General features: G+C 29.6%; 2 protein-coding genes across 3 annotated transcripts; both read left to right on the top strand.

Annotated features, from left to right (window-relative positions):
• The first annotated feature begins 245 nt into the window (after positions 1-245).
• Positions 246-18,845, top strand: LOC132909897 (pyruvate kinase-like). 2 transcript variants are annotated; one of them, XM_060965108.1, is made up of 8 exons: positions 246-403; positions 5,633-5,668; positions 15,037-15,381; positions 15,655-15,841; positions 15,941-16,462; positions 16,597-16,935; positions 17,258-17,414; positions 18,403-18,845. In XM_060965108.1, exons 2-8 carry the CDS (start codon positions 5,642-5,644, stop codon positions 18,413-18,415), a joined length of 1,590 nt encoding a protein of 529 aa, XP_060821091.1. In that variant the 5' UTR covers positions 246-403; positions 5,633-5,641; the 3' UTR covers positions 18,416-18,845. The 2 variants fall into 2 exon arrangements, with proteins under 2 accessions (XP_060821091.1, XP_060821092.1); XM_060965109.1 differs by lacking the exon at positions 5,633-5,668 and having other exon boundaries at positions 252-403.
• Positions 18,846-18,970: 125 nt separating this feature from the next.
• LOC132909894 (pyruvate kinase-like) lies at positions 18,971-23,718 on the top strand. The gene is made up of 9 exons (XM_060965106.1): positions 18,971-19,196; positions 19,596-19,737; positions 20,115-20,353; positions 20,499-20,676; positions 21,415-21,633; positions 21,713-21,888; positions 22,380-22,610; positions 22,706-22,928; positions 23,429-23,718. Exons 1-9 carry the CDS (start codon positions 19,131-19,133, stop codon positions 23,641-23,643), a joined length of 1,689 nt encoding a protein of 562 aa, XP_060821089.1. The 5' UTR covers positions 18,971-19,130; the 3' UTR covers positions 23,644-23,718.
• Positions 23,719-23,969: the final 251 nt, after the last annotated feature.

Below are 23,969 nucleotides of genomic sequence, written 5' to 3'. Positions count from 1 at the left end.
ATTTCACAAATTGTATATTAATAGATAGTATAACTGTATTAGTATATTAGTAGTTTATAATTTATATTATGTATACAATTTTAATAAAAATATTATAAATGATTTAATTAATAAAACATGTTGTATATACTTCTTCCTGTATTAATCTGACTATTTTAAATAGCGTTAATGAATCGATAAGAACTTTTATGAACATTTTGAATGCACATGATCTTTTGCGTTGAAAATCAGTCTAGAGATGGGCGCACTAGGAAATAGCGACTAGCGACAGCGACCTTTCGTGTCCTTAAAACATCAGTTTCTTGTAAGCTGTGGGCGTGTTAGTTTGGTTTCTAGAGACGTCTGATCTGATCATTGGTTTCTGTTTCATTAAATTCGAGTTTGTTTCAACAATTTTGGCAAGGTAATAGTTAAAATAAATTATGTAGTTTTATAAAGCAATGTATCATAAAGTAATATAAATTTTGCTGTCGCTTTGATGATTATAACCTTAAAAATTCGTATACTTTAAGTAACTTTTTCTATATCATTGTAACTATCGATAGAAGTTCCAACTTTTATTGATTCTTTTCATTTAATAGGGCTTTACTTAATTTTCATTGTATGTATATTTTATCACATGGATCTTATTCAGGAATACGTAATTCTATAACAAATATATAGCCAGAACAACGAATATCATTTTGACCTTGAAACAATAAATGCTTTTAAATTGCTTTCTAAAAATTCAGTACCATGTTTGAAAATAATCTTAAATCATTCTTATACTTTATAATATTCGTATAAAATTCTTTTTCAAAATTGTTTTTCGTTTATTCTAGATACAATTAAAATTTCGGTTAATATATTTAAGATTAACTATTCTTTCTTTTGTTTAATCTATATTAGCATTTTATATAATTTTTTATGTATTCATAAAAGTGTAATGATAGCGTATAGAGTTTTTTTTTTTTAATTAACCGTATAATAACTAATAAAAATAGAAAATATATACAAATCATAAAGTGAGTGTCATAATGCTTTAATTTACATTTACGAATTTTTATATTTTTGATGATTAATATATCAGACATTTTAATTTGAATACATTTCTGATAAGTAATATATCAAATGGTTTTAGTTTGAACACATTTTTGTAGATTAATATATCAAACATTTGTTGTTTAGTTTGTGCAAATTCATTATTCCTTGCATATGTGCAATATGACTAGAAAGATATTTAAACTACATTTAAATTTTATATTGTGCAAAAATACTTTGTTATTAAAGTGTACAAATTTTATACGGATAAATAATAATGACATAATAGATAGATTATAATTAAATTAAATATTAACCCACAATTTCTATAAAAAATATATTTTTGTTTAGATATACATATGTACTTTGATTCAATTTTGCATTTTTAAATTTTATGGTTACATAGGCAATATATAAGTCTTATATGAATCTTAAATGAAGCATATATTAAAAAATAGTATGAAAATTAAATTTATATTTCAAATAAATATTCCTTAGCTTTTTCATTGAAATAATTTTTAAGACATAGTGATTTTCACATATATAAAAAAGATGTTGTCTTTCCTTTAATATAACGTTATTACATCTGGAATATCGTAAATTATAATACAAATATGAAATTAAGCCTATAAGAGATACGAAATTGGTTGTCGCATAAAATAAAAATTCAAGTTATACATAAATGATAATATGAATATATATTATTGTAATAAAAACCTAACGTCGTATCTTTGTTATGAAGTATACATATTTTGGTACAAATTGACAAAGATTGTTATATTTTTAATGAATTTAATAACTTTTATACTCAAGAGGAACGAAATTTTACTTATAATATTGTTAGGAAATGTGAAGTGATTAGATTACTCATCTTATACAAAAAAGTTTACTTGGGGGAACAAATAATAAAAAATATATCAGTATGATATTTCAAATGCCACTTTGTAATAAAGAAGTTATATAATATAATAAAATTATATGTGTATGTGTGTGTGTGAAATTAATTCACTTTTTTAATTGGACATTTTATTGACCTATGAATAAATTGTAATATATTAAATTCTAAAAAAAGAATATCGAACATATAATTTGAAAAATACATGTTTGTGGTCGAAATATCATATTATAAAAACATTGATATTCTGGTGAGATTTGATAATCTTCTATAGTAAAGATTATCATGGATTATGATTTCTTCCGTCTAAAAAAAAATAATGCATGTATGACTTGTAAATCACCGCGTTATAGCAAAGCTTTACGTCATGAAATATGATTCCATAATAAGTTTATATCATCAATTGCTTCAGTTGTTGAACTGAACATTAGTTAATGAAACTTTAATTACGCGGTCTTTATGAAATTGTATGTGTGACACGATTTATAACACGCCACTATAGCGTGATGATTTTATCATCGCGCGCAATTGATCTCCTGTTTTGAAATTAAATCTAATTTAATTGATAACTGTCAATCAGATATGTCCTTATGTGTTTGCTGATAATTATTGGAAAAATTACTGATATTCAATAATTAATTATTTCAATGAATTTATAGTTATATCATTTAAATACAAAAGTAAATACAATAGTTAACAATTTCTCTGCTAATATATTTTACACAATTATTTTAACATTAAATATGAATTTTTTTATCTAAACTACGATGTTTTTTTTAATAAATTAGTGAAAATAGAAATTAAATGCGGAAAGGTATGCGTTTTCTTAATTTTTCGTATTTCTCAGAAATTTATTAAAGATTTACTGAATGTAAATTTGTATTTTGTACGAAATAGTATAAATTTATATATTTATGCTATATTATTCTACATTTTTGAGTATTTAAATAATAGTGATGTTAGAAATATTATTTCTAAATCTCTAATTGAGATATTTATTTATATTACTATAAACTTATTTCGCCTGAAAGCATTTTGTTAGTTTGAAATAGGTATTATATCTGTTTTAAGCACAAAAGTAAAGATAAAGAAGATAAATGGATACGCTCCATCGTCAGAAAGTTTGGGTACCTATATATACTTGTTTCTAACTACAGTAAAATACCAATAGTTAGTAGTTAATAAAAACAAGGAATCTATGAAACAGTTATTAAAATTACGAAATAAGAAAGAAACGCTTTGAATATGCTAAACAATTTATAAATTGGACACTCGATATCAAGAAGAAAGCACTATAGATCGAATTCCGTTCTTCGATATGATCGTGACCGAAATATGTATGTATGTAGGTCCTAGCGTATAGTACTCACGATAAAATATGGTACAAGAAGTTACATTTTCATTTGGGAACACTTTTCCTCTGAACGAATAGAGGATATCGTAAAAATCGATGGAGCGTATTAGAATATAATACTGTTTGGATTACATCTAGTTTAGAACATAAAGAAACGAGATGGTTATTTTGACGAACAAGATGTGTAGCAGCATGAAACTTTTTTTCTTAGTAGTGTCACTACAATTGAGTTAACGCTATGGTACAACAGTTAGTTCCAGTGTTATGCTATATTGTCAAAATTTGCTTTAGATACGTTATATAGATATGTTCGATTAATTATAAAAAATACAACAGAATATAAAGAAACGAGATGGTTATTTTGACGAACAAGATGTGTAGCAGCATGAAACTTTTTTTCTTAGTAGTGTCACTACAATTGAGTTAACGCTATGGTACAACAGTTAGTTCCAGTGTTATGCTATATTGTCAAAATTTGCTTTAGATATGTTATATAGATATGTTCGATTAATTATAAAAAATACAACAGACACGCATCATGAAAGTTCATTAAACAAATTCATTAATATAGAATGTCTCACTTAGATCGATTCCTGTGAATATCTTTAAAACCGATCGAAAATGTTTCGGATAAAAATTGAGAAATTTTTAGAAACATATAATTTGTGTGAGTAATTTATATGTCGGTGGACATGTATAGGACATATGATGGTCAACTTATATAAAACATGTTATTTTTCAAATCATTTCATCGTAGGTAATCTTCACAAAAGTTCATCAAGATCATCAGGCAATTTCGATATTGCATTGACAATGTTTATCTTATCCTGTTAAGTTTAATTTATTGCTGCAGAGTTTAGTGTCACATGATTGAAAATTACTGGTCTTTATCAATAATAAATTGCTACTAACTTATTTATCGATAAAAATCTAATTTCAGTGAATGCTTTCGATGAAATAAATCTCTAAACAATTATATAAACATCACTTTTCAATGAGATTTTTGTTCTCCCTTTTCGTTTATTTGCAAAGTGGAATTAAATATGGAATTCCTATTACGCTATATTATTATTATTGTAATTATTCTGATCATTAATTAGTCTTTAATCTACTTGTTTTAATAATTTCATTAAACGTTCCGTTCGAACAAAGTGAGGATTTGCTTTCGTTGAAAACTAGATTACATTAACTTGAAAAATGTTTGTTTAATGAACATATAATATTTCATAGAAATATGACAGTAAAAATGAAACAAAAAATATATACGTGCATATACACATATTTTGTTATCAAACATATTATGTTGTTTTTATTTCTTAAGTTCGTAATTGTTAAAGCATCGTATAATTCAGTTAATTAAAGACTCCAGATATTTGCAGACGATGGCGGCGAGTGCAGACGGATGATATACGTACATGTATATTACGTAAAAGCTAATATCTTTATTTGATTGTTCACGTTTTATTTTTATTAATTTGTATCGATTAATTCGTTATTAATTTATTGCTTGATTAATTGTATATTAGTATCAATTCTTTTATTTGATATTGTAATTGAAGATATTGATAAGATATAAACGAACCATAGAAGAAATACAAACATTTCTTAACTACGATCGATAATTATTAGGTTAATAACGTTTATGTATTATCTGAACATTGCGTGAATCGCACATTGCATCATTTGATGTGTTTTCTGCATTCCATACAATAGGCTGTGTAAAGCTTAATACCGAAAGTTATTATTCAATTTTTAAGTACAATTTTGGCAATATTTGCTTAGAAGAACAACACACGCATTGTATATTTTATTTATTTGAATATAATTTAAATTTCCTGTATAATCTAATAGTAAATTAAATATACAAAGAGACTGCTTAAAATTGTACGAAGAATCAGCTTGATATAAAATTTTCGTTATACGTACGTATAATGTGTTTCACGTAGCTAAGACAAGCTATCTAAATCTACGAGACATGGAAAAAAATATCGTAAGATAAATTCACAAACATTTTCTTTATCTTTACAACTTTTACTTTATTGAACTAATTTTTGATACTTTTTATACGACTAACGAAACGAAAGAACGCAGTTGGTATGGAAATTATAATTCTTTTGAATGAATGAATTAGAATGTCGTCATTTGAATTTTGCCGCACTTGCTGTATGCACTGGTACCGCCATCGTCTAAGACGTCCATTGGACGTTTTCGATTCCTCTACCTACTTCCGTTTGTTCCGAAACTTCCGTTGCTTAAGCGATAAGCAGTTTATACCTTGTACATCAACGAATGCCGTCAGACGTAGGCTCGCTGTCATCGAGCCAGTATTGCAACTAATTCCTGTGTCCTCTTTATTTGCGCAGCCTACCAAAATGGTCTGGGTTACCATCTACGATAAGGTATTATTGTGGACAACTGTTTTGCAATGGTTTTACTTTATGTGTTGCCACAGTTTTTTTTTTTTCTTTTTAACTTCGATTTTCTGTCGCACGTATATTATTATTTCGTTAGCTTAGGCCATTACACGAGTTACGCTGAATGTTCGCGAATATGTGAAACTCTGTTTATATGAATGAAATGTTATGTGACTCGCTCTTATGCTTCGCAGTCGCTACAAACTCGCAACGTTATTATGTGTTTAAGAGTAAATGTTTCGTGGAATTCTCTTATACGAACACAAATTCCTATTAACTGAACGAAAAATCACAGACGATGTGCTTCTACGAACGAACTTGTTTTTCGATAGATTCATATAAACGAAGTTTTACCGCAGTATCCGATACGATTAAAAATTGTTATCGAATTTGATCGTAGCTAAGTACACCGTTGTCAAATGTAACAAATTATAAATAATATATAAGCATTGTGTTTTCTTTTTTTGCATGCGATCCTTTCGCTTTATTTTAACTTTTAAAATTTTAAAGTCACTTTTAGATTTAGAAGTCACTATAGTATTTGGCATAATCTTTGTAATTAGAATTTCTAATTTACAAAAGTTAATACGTACGTTAATTGGCAAAAATTTTCATATTTCAAAAGTTTAAACTGCTTAGGAAGTTAAATTGTGAAAATTCTATCGTAGATATTATTCATAGACAAAGAGTTATGCGTAATTCTTGTCGAATATCACGATCGTGAAAGATAATGTAATGTTTTTGTCTTCGAATTTATCTCGATCCAATGATTCGATGATATTTTTCTTTTTATATTTTCTGCGATGTTTTCCTTTTTATTTAATTTGTTTTGTTTGTTTCATAATATCTTAATAATAATCGAAAGTAAATAATTATCGAATAAACGTGATAAGTATTTAGAGTTAACTTAGTTCTTGCATGACTTGTATCTGACCTGTGCTATTTGTGTTTCTCGCAGTATGAATTTTAATGTTTGCATTTTTCACATAGAATATTTTCTAATGTATTCGTTAGAAATTGACTTTGAACGTTCTTCATTTTTTTAAGCATGTTAATTTATGTTTTTATAAGCTATATTACAAAACTTTAAAAGCTCATTGAATTTTGTAACACAAATTCCAGTAATGTGGGTAATATTGTTTTGTTATCATTAAATCAATAAATTCAAGATATGTAGAAAATTAAACATCTAAGTGTACTACTTATGTGTTTACTAATTTCTATGTTATATAACTTTCAATAACTCGATAGTATCTTTCTTCAAACCAAAATACTCTCTTTATAACCTTTCAGTTTTCATACAAATCATATCTTTGTGATTGTCAACAGAATACAGAAAACTACCCAAGTCTGACTTTAATTGTCTGAATAACAACAAATTTTTCTCAAAAGATGTTATCGGACTCTACGCTCATTGTTATTGAGTTAATCTGTTTCTGGTACTATATATACAAGATTTGTAACAGGATATATACATATATCGAATGTATATTACAAGTTTTAGCAAATATATTACCACATTTACTGCTATTGGCACATACGTTGCGTATTTAAAATTTACATAATCGATAAGTAGCCTCTCAATAATAACTACTGACGCAGTTGTTAAATTTTTTAGTTCACGCATTTATTTTAACGAAAATATGTAGAGAGGCAAACAAAATCGTAAGAAATGAAGCGAAAACAAATGTTATTAGTTAAACTAAAGATATCTCTGATAAAAGATATTCTGACGAGAGATAGCCATATTTTAGTAATAGCGAATATGTTAAGTATTCTTTGCTGAATAATGCAACTATTTTAGTTTGCTTCTGTGCTGATCCGTATGGATGGAACTTTTTAAGCGAAATTTCACCCGCTTCTCGACCAGCTGGAGAACTAAAATTTGAAACACATAACATAGTATCATTTCAAAAAATCGACAATTTTTTCTTTAGCTCACTTTTCTGTTTCTTTTTCTTCGTTTGTAAACTAATGCTCTATTTATAGCTTCGTTGTACTCGCATTCGTATCGGTATCGTCACTTTAACGAAAATGGATGTAAAATCGATTTTTAACCCTATCTACAGTACCTGTACATATCTATGGATAATTATTTACAAAGAGACACACCTCCTCGATCTTGATGAGCTTGAAATACGTTGTCGAGGTCAGCATTCCGAACAACTTTTCCCTATGTACGTAAATATTCACAAAGAACTTGAATTAATTATTTATATGTAACCCACTCTAAACTACTCATTGATGCTAATCGGTTTTAATATAAAAATAAAGAAGGATAAATCAATGGGTTATATGTAAATTGGATTAGATTAATATTCGATCAGCGCGAGGTGGCCTGTAACGCTGTTACGACTTAATTTTTATGTCATTGGTTTTGTAAGTGTAATCGTAAATTCGATTACTACCATTTAGTATTATATATACAATATATTGACAAACATACTTTCCTGTATAAATCAAAAACTAAGGACGTCCATGGATTATCGCTAGGTTGACTGTGGTATACATTTATACATATTTGAACAGTGATACTCGGCTCGAGCGCTGATTCTAATTATTATTAGTGTGTACGTGACGAACAGGCAGACAAGACGTACGGAACTTGCGAACAAAATTACCATAGTTGGTTATATCGTAGAACTTTTATTTCGTCGCCGATATAATTTTGCTAATCGAATAACTGCATTTTTCGATACGGTGGTGGAAATATTTTCCGGTTACATATTATCAATTACGATACGTAGCGATAAATTTAGTAATTATAAATCGTAATATATGTAATTATTTCTCGCTAATTATCCTTAATTTAAATAAAGATCTTAACAAATACATAATATTAAAAACGTGTATATTGTGATAAGTGTTCTTGGTTGTATATCTAAGAACTTAAAATCGAGTGATCGCGACGGTAACATGTACAAGGGAAGGTTGTTCGGAACGATGACAACATGTTTCAAGGTAATTCAAATCGATAAGAATAAATGTCTCTGAGTAAATATTAATTACCACAGTATGTAATACAAATAAGTAAATAGTCGATATACACCCTTGGACAAAAAGATAGCACATGTGTGCTATCATTAATTTCTCATAGATAGAGTCCGAATTTCCCAAGTTTGACGAATGGCATATAAACAGTACCTTGTAGTAATAAGGTATATGAGCTTGAAACTGTATCTTCGCTATTCCTCTTGTATTTATCAACAATGATTGTGAAATCCGGTCGGCGAAATGATAGCACACTTTCAAAAGTTGTAGTGTTTATTATCTACTAAATTGTACAAAAATAAAAAACCTTTTAAAATTTAATAATGTGTGGATCCTCCCTTATTCTCCACCACCTCCAGCATTCGTTTCGGCAAAGAACGATATAGTTTTCTAATATAATCCAGCGATATATTTCTCCATTCCTCTTCAAGGCACTTTTTTAACTGATTAATACTTTCAAATTGCCTATTTTCTCTATAAACGGCATTGCTTAATTTACTCCAACAGTTTTCGATTATGTTTAAATCGGGGGAGCATGCAGGCCAGTCCAAAACTGCAATATTTTCTGTTGAAAAATATTCTTTCACAACCTTAGCGGTGTGAACTGCAGCATTATCTTGCTGAAAAATAAAATCTTGTCTCGCAATATGTGTTGCGTACTTTGCAATTTGATTTTGTATCAAATTACGATAGGTTATAGCATTCATCTTGCTGCGAATTGATATTAAATCAGTCTTTCCGTTATACCCAATACCTGCCCAAAGCATAATGCTACCTCCACCCATTTGACGCCGTATTTGTGACAATTTTTTTTTTCTTACATCATGATAGTAAAAATTGAATCCATCTGGGCCATCTAAATTAAATCTTTTTTTATCTGTAAATATAACTTTCCTCCACTTCTTGTTCCACCGTATATGTTCTTTTGCAAAATATAATCGATGCTCCTTGTGAATCTGCTTTAGAGCTGGTCTTCGTTTTAATTTCATCCGCTTTATGTGCGCGGATTGTTGTAGTACACGTCTGACATTCCGAGGATTAGTTTTTACGCCAACTTTTTCTGCAATTTCACGTGACGTGAGAAGCGAATTTGACGCGGCACGTAAAATTGCACGTTTTTCACGAGTACTAATCGCGGAAGGTCTCCCACTGCTTTTTTTTGTTCCATAATTATTTACATCTTTCAGTAAATTATAAATGACTTTCCGACTTCTACTGAGAACTTTTGCAATTTTAGAAATAGTAAAGTTTTCTTTCTTTAATTTCAAAACTGTTTGAATCTCTTCACTATTTAGCTGTTTTCCACGTCCCATTGTTTGAATCGAAATTTGTAAGGTTTCTAATGAAATTCTTCTACTTTTCACTACGTCTACACCACTCAGAATACACAGAAATACTAAGGAATGGAAACAAAATGCTTGGTGTGCTATCATTTCGCCGACCGGATTTCACAATCATTGTTGATAAATACAAGAGGAATAGCGAAGATACAGTTTCAAGCTCATATACCTTATTACTACAAGGTACTGTTTATATGCCATTCGTCAAACTTGGGAAATTCGGACTCTATCTATGAGAAATTAATGATAGCACACATGTGCTATCTTTTTGTCCAAGGGTGTATAGCAGTAATATAATGTAAAGTTTGGAAAAGAGACCATGGTTGGAAAGTATTGTGTGATAATACTCATTTATTATACTAAACTATAATACTTGAATAAATAATGCTTGAAGTTTACTGTGACTTTCATTTTTCTTGTGCACAACCTAATATTATGCTCCACGAAAGACACGATTCTATACATTCATGGTTCTAAAGATTCCATAGATGTAATTGAAAATTGAATACATCTTCTATATTGTAACGTTTCAAAGATAAAACTAGAAAAATTTCGCAATCTTTCTTCATATCTATAAAAAAAAAAAATCATAAGATTTTGTGAAACAAATTGAAATAACTATCGGTCCCCAAAGTTTTGACATTTCAATTAGAGACACTCTGTGTATCATTTTGGTCAGCAATAAATTACACGTGTTCACGGTAAACACTTGGTTTTTGCCTACTGGGTTAAACTAAAACTGAGAACGTAAACATTAGTGGTGATCGCTGCGTCAAAATGATAGCGCTGCCTCAAAGTTTTCCTTTTTCAGTTAGTGCGAAGACGTCAAACTGCTCATACGAGAAGATATTTAATACCGCGTGTTTCGATATCGAAATTTTGTGCAATTAAGAACAATGGGTCGTGGTAAAAAATTGAGTGATTGTGAAGTAACGGCAATTCATAATTTACGCGAAGAAAACTGTTCTATTTCTAAAATTGCGAAACAATTAAATCGTAGTCGGAAAGTTGTATACAATGTTTTAAGAAACGCAAATGAGTATGGAAAGAAAAAAAGCACAGGTCGTCCAAAATTAAAAGCCGATCGTCGAGGACGTACGACTTTAACAAGTGCATCAAATTCCACTGCCATTGCGAGAGAAATTGTAGCAGAAGTTGGTGTGAACGCTAATGTGCGTAATGTACAACGTATTAGAAAAGAATGTAAATACGTAAAACGTCAAAAATCGATCACCACCACTAACGAGGCAACGTAAAGAAGCACGTTTACTATTTGCTAAAAGATGTATGCTTTTGAGAGAGAAAAATGGCCAAGAGTTATCTTTAGTCAGAAAAAGTGATAGAACATAGATTTTAACTTGCCGACTAGAAGGTGTGGGCTGGCGTTGGGTACTACTGAAACACTGAGATTAAAATGGAAAAATGAAGAGTTCAAATTGTATTACTTTAATAGACGAACAATTGAAGAAATATATTGCAATCATTGCGAGTACAAACTTTATTTTCCAATAGAATAATACAAGTATTCGCAAAGCAAAGTCAAAAGAATACTTCGGAGAGCAAATTATCCAAGTTTTCGAATGAAATTGTTCGATGGTGGTGGCACTAGGACTTGACTCAGACGGGCCACTTTAGAACCGCAGCTGAACCATAGAACGGTGGTTGGACTATGTTTGGACAGAGCGACACGCCGATCACTTGCGACCACTCGCGGCTATCCGCTACTACTCGCAACCATGCAAATACAAAACACGATAGAATAGAGACGAGTGATTCGCGTGTGTTCTGCGAATGGTCACGAGTGGTCGGCGTGTCGTTCTGTCCGAACTTAGTCCAACCACCGTCCTATGGTTCAGCTGCGGTTCTAAAGTGGCCCGTCTAAGTCAGTAAGTGAGTTGAGCCTCTGCGAAAGATCAGTACATGTCAAGGGAAGATAATTTCACAGCCTTGAAAAATTTAAAAAATGCATCGAGCAAAACTGGGTATCAAGCCGGAAGTTTGTTAAAAAATGATTCAAATATTTGCCAATGTATGACGTTTAATGACGTTTAATTGCTTATAAAAGCAAACGTTCGAGCTAGGAAATAATATTTTTCTATACGTATTAGGCACTTATACGTTCGATTTTTCGTTATTTTTCAATACGTATTGTAAAATAAAATTTTCTTGTAATAAACGTATTCAAACATATCGAAATAATGCGCTATTCTTGTTAAACGGTATAAAAGTCAAAAGAAATGTTTCAAAAGTTAAGAATATTTATATTTATATAGAGCGCTATCTTTTTGTCGCAAAGGATTATATATATGACGTGACAAACTAATAGATGCATGTCAGGAGAACTTTACTCTTCTTTAAGAGCGTACATTTTTAAAACGTTTATCTTGTAACCATGTTATTTTCAGTGCCAAGTAACAACGTAGATACATGAACTTTGAATGAAACTTTTTACTAAATTAGCATTCGCATTTCTCATTTCAAGTAATCTCAGCATCTATACTAATTAGCGTGCAATAAATATCAATGACAAATTATTCATTCAAACTAAAGGGTTTGAAAAGCTATTTTCTATTATTGGCGTATGTGCAATTTCAGTAAATGTTCGTAAATATTCGGATTTGATTGAAAAATACAATACAGTTGGAAACACGATGAAATTAACTTACCGAGCTTACAACAAAATGTAATTTTCTAATAAATTGTAAACAGTCTTGTCCTTAACACGGTCTGTATCATACGAAGGACTATGAAGGTCAAGATAATTAGCAGAAAGTTTTTCTTCAATTAAGATAAATGTAAAAGGAAGTCTGATGCTCGATGAAATTGATATTCTTCTCCAACTAAACATCCTAAGGCAATATTTTAGCATAAGTACATCTTAACACGATCTATTTAAACTTGAAGGCCACCAGAATGCTTATTTTTCCTTGTAGACTTTGTAGATACTAACAAAAAAATATTAGCGCTTCTTTATTACTAGTATTAGCTGTTTATCAATTAACAAAGACTAATTAATAACATTACTATTTATTTGTTTAACGTGAAATTGTGTTATAACTAAAGCAACAAATAATTTGAAATAATCACAAGATGAATCATTATTATCATTGTATACGTACCTGCTAGTTTTAGATAACCAATTCCTATGATTTTTGTATCACACGTGTATTAGCTTTAAATTGGATTCATTGCATTCTTTGAGCAATTTCTCTCGAAGAATAAAAGCATGAAAAAATGGAAAATAAATTTTTTTAGTAAATACATGTTTTTTAATGAATGAGTTTAATTTAAAATAATATATGCTAAACTGGTTTCCCCATGCTAAGCATGGGTTAGGTTGTGATCATCGACACCATCTTACCGACAATGATGAACGTTTGCCTGTCGAGTTATCTATAACTCTAAACGGCAAGCCTTAGGTAGAAGTGTTCAAAAAAGTATCAGAACGTAGTATGCTGTTCACAACTGACGAGAATGTACACATTTTGGTGGAAACAAAATGTTTAGAAATATTTGTTATTTTCAGTAATTGATACATTTTAGAATTTTAAGCTAAATAATTATTCAAATGTATGCAAGCTTAGTTCATCTACGTACGATATACGGTTTATACCGGTTTTATAATATATACTCTATTTAATGTTTCGCACGCAATTGTTTCCCAAGCTATAGGTCGTTTTAAAAAATGTTCCAAATAAAACTTACCCTATTTCGAGGAAGGGAGAGGATCTTATCATAGCCATAAGTCTAGATGGATGCACTTCCATAATTTCAAGGTGATGGTAAAAGAATAATTTTGGACGTCGATACGATTATTTATTCTATCCCCAAATGATAGGTTGACACTTCTCAAGGCGATAGAACTAATTCTTCTAACTTTCTTGATTCTCTTAAAATCACAAGCGAATTGACAATTCCATTAGGCGTATAATGCTCTGTGATAAAGCAGATGGTTACTGAAAGGAAGCACACGTAATACTGTCCGCGATAATACTGATTCCTTCGAAGCAACTGTAACAGAAACTGAGATCTGCCTAGCAGCAGATTATAGATAAGAATAAGGAGGAAAAAATAAAAATAATGATATATCGCATCATTAGTGTGATTTCGATTCATGTTTACATCCTAATAGACGCACTACTCCGATAAATTAAATCTTGGGGATGTTCAACAAAGGTAAATTTTGAATGGCAATAAATAAGGTTGAATGACTTTGGAATACCGATATTATAGGTCGATAAATTCGCTATGAAACGGGATATACGCCTACCTAAATAAAAACATATAGTTTCGCACAAAAAAACAAAGGTCACCTTGAAATTAGAGAAGTGCATGCACCTAGAGGAGATTTGTGACCACCGTAAGATCCTCTTCAAATGGAACATCCTGTATATATATATATATATGTACATAAGTAGTTATGATACTTTAATCTTATGTTATGCATACCTCAATAGAATGGAGGCTTGTAGTTATAATCAACCTAAATTTTATAAAGTATGTCTATTGTTTGTTTTGCCATTTTAAACAGATCTTTATGTTAATAGTTAATAATAATTAATAATAATAATAATAATAATAATAATAATAATAATAATAATTTTGTTTGCACAGTTTTATGTAAACACCACTTCAAATTTAAATTCATCGATATTATAATAATAAGATGTAGTAGTTTATAGATTCCTGTGTAAGGGTTACAAGACATTCCCTTTATGTTTTAACCACGCTTTAAAGACACAATTCCATATGAAAGAATTACGCCTTATGAGCACCTTTACAGCTTATATAATATTATAATAGCAATCGCATTTACTTGCACATATTAGATTTTATTTGCTAATTAAGAAACAAGTATGTAGTGCTTTTTAGACAATTTTTTGCGTAGTAACTACTTTTATAGTTAAATGTTACGCAGAGTTTGCGATGCTTTAAACTATTAAATGTTTGAATTGTTTTTAATAATCTTGAAATATTTCCCATGAAAACAATTAAATTTAATCGTTATATGTATCTTCACAGATGGCTGGAAAGCCGAACACGCAAGTTTTGTATGCTCAAAGCCATTTAGATCATATGTGTGCCTTGGACATCGACAGCCATGCATCGTTCATCCGTCTTTCGGGAATTATTTGCACGATCGGACCGGCCTCAAGATCCGTCGAAACTCTCGAAAAGATGATCGAAACGGGCATGAATATCGCTCGATTAAATTTTTCTCATGGCTCTCATGAATACCACGCTGAGACTATTAGCAACGTACGAAAAGCGCAGAAGAACTTATCCAGTCGATCAGGCATTAACGTTCCTGTAGCGATTGCTCTCGATACAAAAGGTCCTGAAATCCGTACTGGACTTTTGGAAGGCGTACGTAACTCATTTATTTATTCGTACATTTGATCATAATACAGTAATTCAAAGTATTTCAAGATCTTTCAAGATCTTTCAGAGCACTACCATACAATCACACATAAATTATGAAAATAAAAAGTTTAAATATTCAAAAATATTTTGACTACAATATTCTCGTCGAGAAATTTTTTAATGAAAATATGTAGTGTGATAGGATTTTTCACGCATTCTATACCGTGTAAGACCTAAAATTAACATATAATACCTAATTGTTTATTATTTTCTCAGGGTGGATCTGCTGAAGTCGAATTACTTAAAGACCAAACGTTTAAATTATCTACCGATAAGGCATACATGGAAAAAGGCAATGCAAATCTTGTTTACGTGGATTACGAGAATATTTCTAAAGTATTGAAAGTTGGAAGTCGCGTTTACGTTGACGATGGTTTGATTTCCCTCATAGTTACTGCAGTCAGTACGTGTCGTTTCTCTACGTATATTCTTCTTTCCTCTCCTATGTTTAAAAAATATATAATTTTAGTGGATTTTAATTAAAGTGTATGGAATATTTTAGATCCTGATGTGATTGTAACTACTGTTGAAAATGGTGGAATGTTAGGTTCTCGCAAAGGTGTCAATCTACCTGGATCACCGGTAGATTTGCCAGCTGTTTCTGAAAAAGATAAATCTGATTTGCAATTTGGTGTTGAACAAGACGTTGATATGATATTTGCGTCATTTATAAGAGATGCTAAAGCTTTAGCGGAAATTCGCGCAATTCTTGGTGAAAAGGGAAAGAACATTAAAATAATATCCAAAATTGAAAATCAGCAAGGAATGACAAATCTTGATGAAATTATCGACGCTTCTGATGGTATCATGGTAGCGCGTGGTGATCTTGGTATTGAAATACCACCAGAAAAAGTATTCTTAGCACAGAAATGTATGATCAGTAGATGTAATAAAGTTGGGAAACCAGTAATTTGTGCTACGCAAATGCTTGAGTCTATGGTGAAGAAACCACGTGCAACTAGAGCTGAAACATCGGATGTAGCTAATGCTATACTTGATGGTGCAGATTGTGTCATGTTATCAGGTATAAATTATTTAATTACTATATTGTTAATTCATAATAAGCGATTATCATCTATATATAATTTCTTAATTAATCTGTTAAATTTTTATATATTAGTATTTACATAAATATGTAATTATTTATTGTTTCGATAGGTGAAACTGCCAAAGGAGATTACCCACTAGAGTGTGTGCGCACAATGGCTAACATCTGTAAAGAAGCAGAGGCTGTAATTTGGCAGACACAAATTTTCCAAGATCTTTCTCACAAAGCATTACCACCAATTGATGCTACTCATGCTATTGGAATCGCTACTGTAGAAGTATCCGTAAAATGTGCAGCTAGTGCTATTATAGTAATCACAACTACCGGCCGTTCAGCGCACATAGTTGCAAAATACAGACCACGTTGTCCAATTATAGCAGTAACTAGATTCCATCAAGTTGCACGACAAGCACATCTTTATCGTGGCATTTTGCCCCTTTATTACGAAGGTACTAACCAGAAAATAGTATATTACAGGCTTTGAGATTGAATTAAGATTGCTAACAAGGTATATTTTGCATAAATAAATTGTTAGGAAGAGAAATTAATGAAGAAATGATGAATATATTGAATTCCTATGGTTAACATTATTATTAAACTTGAATTTTTTTATTCAGAAGAAATGTACTAAATAATCCAACTAAATGACGTTTACTAAGTAATGTAGAATAAAACTTTTCTATTAAGGGTATAAATATAATTTAAATATGAAAACTTTGCATATAATTATGTTATAATAATTATTTTATTTTTTTTGTTTCTTATGTGTAGAAGCGCCATTAGCTGATTGGGTGAAAGACGTTGATGTACGCGTCCAGTGTGGTTTGAAATTCGGCAAAAGTCGTGGTTTCATTAAATCTGGAGATTCAGTTGTAATAGTCACTGGATTGAAACAAGGCCCAGGATTTACGAATACACTTCGTATTGTGTACGTAGACATAGAAGTTCCTCGAGATGATGATGCATGTACTATACGTAGTGATACAGATAGTTATGAATCTATTATGTAATTTTTGCATTTATTGTATGCAGTCCATTGATATCAATTGCTAATTTATTTCGCTTGCACTTTGCAAAAATACAAATTTATTACATTATATGTGCCCATTTTAACAAAGTTTGTTCAACAGGAGAAAATTGTTGGTCTAATTAACATATTATGTATTTGACTTTGTTAATAACGTTTTGTGCATTAATATTATGTTGTGTATTAATAATATATTTCAATATTTTCACGAAAGTGAAGAATATTTTTCAGAAAACATGCAGTGAATTTTCAGTTTGTATAAAAATATATCGTTCTGCTTAATGACATAGAAAATAGTTAAAAAATAATATTATCTACTTTTAAATTATAAATTGCATTAAATAGATTTGTTTAAGTTTGCATTAATGTTTCTTATTTTATTATCGTAATCTAAACTTATGAAAATTTTTCATCGGAAAAAAATCATTATCTCTTTTAATTATCAATAAAGTAAAATTTGAAAAAATCGGGTCAAATTAATATATTTTTGGATGTACTTTATTTTACTGAAGACTAATATATCAAAACATATCTTATATGTATCCTAGTAACGATCGTATTCTTTTTAGTTCTTAGCATTCTCCAACGAAAATTTTGAATCATCAATAGGTATTTTATTTAAAAAGTGTGATTTAATTTTCATTAATTTTTTATACTAATAATTTCATTGAATATATAGATTCACAAATAATAATTAAAAAATTGTTTGAAATGTACTATAGCAAACTGTACATACTGAAAAGTACTAGAATGTAAATGTTGTTTTTGTCTTACCTTTTGTGTTCTTAACTGTTGTATTTTTACTTTTAACGAATTAACTTTCATATTTTTTATTTTTTACTCTTAAAAACTCATGATATAATTTTAATATTTATTTTTCTTTTTTTAGGACGGTTGAATAGATGTACACTGGCTGTATTGTAAAGAGCAGGAGATACTAAATAGCTTTAGATTTTGGAAATTTAATATGTAACTTACACTGTATGATGATGTATGATAAACTTAGTAAAATCATTGAAAGGATAACAATCTAAAGATGCCAGTAGCTGCAGTATTAATATCATTACAATGTACCTCCATAAATACAGCACACCAAAATGTATATATATATATACATATGTATTTACATATGTATACATATATGTATATCAGATTTTACATATATATATGTAAATGTACATATACATGTACACAATCCTGTTGTTCAATAATAAAGTACAATAATTATCTGAAATAGTAAATTATTGAAATTTGAATTATTGTTCGCCAAATGAAACGTTATGCTTAATTCTTTATCTCCAATAGGAAGCATAAATAAAGAAATTTATTTTACTTTCATGCGTTTTTTTATTATCGTTTTCAAATTACAAATAAACATAGCAAACTTCACGTTCTAACATCTTGTATTAAATTTCAAAAGACTGGACTATCTTCTGATATCAGAGCATGCAGTGTTCAAATTTTTTTATAACCGCAACATGTAACCTGACCATATATAAACCTCTACCAAATTACTAATAAAATGGACAAATAACTTACAATTCCCATTCTTAATAATCACATACATCTCTTTAAGCTTCGAAGGATACAGAATTTTAACACATATTGAATTACACAATGTTATGTACCAATGACATTACACCAGCAACTAAATGGATAAAATCATGCCGCCGAATGCCATGGGTACTATTTTTATAATTAACATTTTTGCACCTAATAGAGATTAGATGATATACAATTGTGGTTTTATTTTTTAATTTAGAATTTTCTATTTACTTTTATAAAAATTTAGCATTATGTTTTGAAACATTTTCCTTTTTCTTCAATACAGTTCTAATATTTTAATACAAAACAGTAAAAATCATGAAAATATTATACAGGAAACATAGAGAATAGAAGCCAAATACGTTTATACAACTAAATACAAAATAAGTTGTGTTGATTATAGTAAAAATATAAGTAATATGCTAATGTCCCATTTTTGTTATGTTATAACTATTTGCTTTTATGCTTTTGATTCATACCAATCTGATCTCATAAAATATGTTTTTTCAATTTGTCAATTTATCTCGTAATACACAGATGATAAACCTTGAAGATCAGTACATAACAGATGATCAAATAAAAGCAGCATATAAAAACACACGTCTTGAACACAATATACAACTTGATATCAATTCCAGCCCTAAACTAGCAAGGCTTACACGAATTATGGTTACCCTAGGTGAGCATTTTTAGTCTTTTAATACAAATTACTTTTGATAAGAAGGTACCGTAAAATACTCGGCTAAACTTTAGTTATATGTTTTTAAATAAAAAATCTTTGCTTTTTCAAAACTAATTTGAAATTATATTTACGATAACTAAAACGATGTCCATAAAGTACATTCTTTTAAAATATTATTTCCTTTAACAAGTACCTTTAGTTTGTCTTCCAGTTTTTGGATACAATCATTGCTTGCCATAAAACATTAAATTTTTTAAATCTAGTTACCTCATTCGTGGTGTCATTCCTTTGATTATTGGGTTATACTATTTAAGTTTATTAAAAAGGAATAAATAAGTAAACTCTAGTACAAAATATCTTATGTATTTAATAAGGCATGGCGAATTCTCATCCTGACGCCGTCGTTAATATGATGATGGCTGGTGCGAACATAGTTCGTTTGAACATGTCTCATGAAACAGAGAAATGGCATGCAATTACTGTACAATCTGTTAGAGAGGCAGGAAATAGAATGTATGAATTGACGACGGAGGTTTACCCCTTGGGAGTTGCAATGAATCTCCAGGGCCCCGAAATCAGAACGGGTGCATTCCGTGGTGATGAGAAGAGTATAGTATGATTATTATCTAAAACCACTTGAATCAAGATATTTATTGACGATATTGTTCAATACATGTATATTGTATAATATGTTTTAGTAAAATTTTTACATGGCATTCTATCTGGCGATTGTATATACTGAGTATTGATATTTATAGGGATACGCTAAATTAGAGAAAGGTAAAATGGTAAAATTGGTAACGAACGACATCGCAAAACGTGGAGGGTGTGCTACATGCTTTTGGATTTCTTACCTTGAATTACCTCGAGTATGTCGCGTAGGAGACAGGATATTGATTGATCGAGGCGCTGCTCTATTACAAGTCACCTGTATCCGTTAGTTACACTTGCCCTATGTTGATAAATTAATAACTAAATGGATAAATGAGTTGTGAATGTTTTAGATTTAAACGTTCCATTATGGTTACTAGTACTATCTTTCGCTGATTTTAAAATACAAATTTAAGAAAATAGCAGTAGTATTAATAATAATTTATCTTAGCTTATGACCAGATTTACAAAACATTAATATGCATACGATATATATGTACATTTGCGTTAAACTCAATAAACGAAAACGCTCAGTGAGTGAATAAAACAATCACAATTTGATCGTAATAATGATAAATAATGATCGTAAATGTCTTTTCAATAAAATATATCGAAAATATAAATTAACATTTTTTCATATGATAAGTGTTAATAAATTTCGTTGTAAACTAATACATTTACTTAGGTTTCTATTTATTGCATTGGATAATACAGGATACATACAATGAAACAGATTAAAATATCACACAACATTATTTCGTACCTGTAATAAAAGAAATTTAAAATACGTAAAGCAGAATTGATATTTAACGGGTTACAAAATATTTTTAGCAATTTATATAATATCCTGCATAAATTTTCTGTTTCATCGTTCTCTACTACCCAGTATGATAAACACAAACATAAGTAATTAAAGATATTACTCCGCAACGATGTTAACGTTCATAGTTAAAACCAATTTTTTCGAAAAGAAAATAAACGCGAGTATAAATATTAATAGACACCAAAATTCTTTTAATGCAGATGAAGAAGCTGTAACTTGTAAAATAATTAAAGGTGGTATCGTAAGGGATAACAAATTGGTGCAATTACTAGACAGTGTAGTTTCATTACCACAAATTTCGGAAAAAGACACTGAACATATGAAATTGGCTTCAATGTTAGAATGTGATTTCCTTATAATGAATCATACACGTAACGAGAAAATGTTGTACGGTATTAAAAGTCGCTTGAAGAAAATGGGTACGGATAAACTGTACATTATTCCAATGATTTGTTCTATGCACGACATTGATATTACGCTAATCGATACTGATTAAAGGTGTTACTAAAATTTGCGTTATGGCAAAGATCTCAACCCAGCAAGGATTCGAAAATTTCGATGAGATTTTACATTCAGCCGATGCTATTCTTCTAGATAGAAACAATATTAAAATAGACGTAGGGAATGAAAAATTATTTTTAGTCGAAAAAATAATTATTGCGAAATGTATCAGGGTAAGCTTTTATTAATAAATATTTGCCTTGCGTAGCTTCACTGTAAATTCTTTGGAATACTATGCAATTCAGTTCCGTAACAAAACAGATTTGCCATAATGATAGAAATTTACAAATTGTCAATACGAGTATCTGTTACAAAAATTTTAAGTATAAATTTTAGGAAATAAATATATTTTATTATTAATTTAATTTTACTTTTAAACAAACTATCGATATTATAAATTTTATTTCGAATAAGCTATTTATGACTTGATATACCAATCGCGATACGTATAATCGTTACGACTTGTGCAACTAACGAAAAGATAAATAAACTCTATCGAATTTTTGTTTCTGTAATTAGGTAACGTATACATAAAAAGAGAGAGGAATTGTTCAGAAATTATATTAATTAATCGTAGCTAATATTTAACGAAACTAGCAAGCTATAATTCTCAAGATCATGATCCATATAATAAATTTCTACTTTGCTTTTTCCTTTCCTATAGATAGGAAAACCAATTGTATTAGGGTTTCAAGTATATAACAACGAACAGTTAAATATTGATATGAATCTAATTGCACATGCTGTTTTAAATGGAGTCGATGCAATTTTTCTGAAAACTGGTGCTATGAATATGAAAGATACTACTAAATTATTAAGAGATGTTGATATAGTATGCAGAGAAGCTGAAAGCGCTCGGTGGCAAAAGGAAATTTTCGATGAATTAAGCTACAAGGTAGGGATATTCAGTGGAATTAAGCTGATATTATTATAATTCGATTTTTCATAATACAGTATGCATTGATATGAATATATTTTGTGCGAAAATAGGTGCCAATACCTTTAGATCCTTTACACTCTATCATAGTTGGAGCAGTTGAGACATCGATAAAATCAAATGCAGCAGCAATTGTCGTTACTACAACAACTGGACGCAGCGCTGTTTTATTATCAATGTATCGTCCTAGATGCCTAATTCTTGCAGTTACTCGTTATGGAGTAGTTGCTAGATGGCTACAGCTGTATTACGGTATCCATTCTCTTCATTACAGAAGTAAATATATCTTATGTTTTTCCTTAAAATAAATATACTATCCTTTTCATTTCTTCATATGTATGAATGTGCACATATGTTTATGCTATTTTTATTATACAGAGTTTCCCAGGGTTTAACGATTATTCTATGGGTAGAGTTGAGTAAAAAATGTTATATAAACATAGATCGTTTAAAGTTTTATTAAAAGGTTGTAATATAAAAATACGAAATGTACTAAGAGAACAATACTTTTCCTTTCGATATCGTTTCCACTTTCACAGCATTAGATTTTTATACGTGGATAATTTTCTAAAAGAAAGATACATATATCAAAGTATTTCTAACTGTAGCGAACTGATATAGACAGTTGATTATTTCATTGTGATAAAACTAAATCAAACGAGTTTCGCAGCGTAATAAATTATATTTCTTATCGTTGTCTTATAATACAATTAATACTAATGATTTAGTCCTTTAGTAAAAATTATTATATTTAATATATGTAATTATCAATACAGCTGAGCCCCTGTCTGATTGGGATAAAGACATGCAAACTCGAATACAGACTGGTATCGACTCTCTCCGAAGAAAAAGGTACATTAGAGTTGGCGATGCGATCGTGGTTGTTAGTGGATGGCGTCAAGGAGCAGGCTTTACAAACTGCATACGTATAGTTTATGTGTCACCTGGACACATGGAAAATCAAATAGCGGATTTCGAGCCTTGCTGGTGAAATATATTCCTTTTTTTAATTCAAATAAAACAATTTTATCATGGTTGAAACAATTAATAAAACATTTTTAATTAACACTTTAGTTGTTTCTTTTAAACAACTTTTTAGATATTGTTTAGCTTTATTAAGTTTTTATAACATGTATCTATGTACTCTTAATTTCTTCCTGGGTCATTTCTTTCTGTTAATACATTGACTTCGGATATTTTTTCAATTGAAATATACTGAGCGGATCAGTCCTCCTACAGTTTCACTAAGATATTTATGTTATATAACATTTATTAGACATTAATTCGATACAAAATAATAATAATGTAATTGTAATA

This window comes from Bombus pascuorum, chromosome 8, assembly GCF_905332965.1.
Source record: "Bombus pascuorum chromosome 8, iyBomPasc1.1, whole genome shotgun sequence".
Taxonomy (NCBI): Eukaryota; Metazoa; Arthropoda; class Insecta; order Hymenoptera; family Apidae; genus Bombus; species Bombus pascuorum.
Note: the sequence above shows the minus strand (reverse complement) of the source record. Positions and strands in the feature narration are given on the sequence as shown.

What these genes read in the sequence shown, in the direction of transcription:
- LOC132909897 (XM_060965108.1), top strand. Translation starts at nt 5,642, where the DNA reads ATGGTCTGGGTTACCATCTACGATAAG. An exon ending in GTACTGGACTTTTGGAAGGC is followed by an intron (nt 15,382 to 15,654) that starts GTACGTAACTCA and finishes TTATTTTCTCAG; the next exon opens with GGTGGATCTGCTGAAGTCGA. An exon ending in CCTCATAGTTACTGCAGTCA is followed by an intron (nt 15,842 to 15,940) that starts GTACGTGTCGTT and finishes GGAATATTTTAG; the next exon opens with ATCCTGATGTGATTGTAACT.
- LOC132909894 (XM_060965106.1), top strand. Translation starts at nt 19,131, where the DNA reads ATGTTATGTACCAATGACATTACACCAGCAACTAAATGGATAAAATCA. An exon ending in CATGCCGCCGAATGCCATGG is followed by an intron (nt 19,197 to 19,595) that starts GTACTATTTTTA and finishes CGTAATACACAG; the next exon opens with ATGATAAACCTTGAAGATCA. An exon ending in ACGAATTATGGTTACCCTAG is followed by an intron (nt 19,738 to 20,114) that starts GTGAGCATTTTT and finishes GTATTTAATAAG; the next exon opens with GCATGGCGAATTCTCATCCT.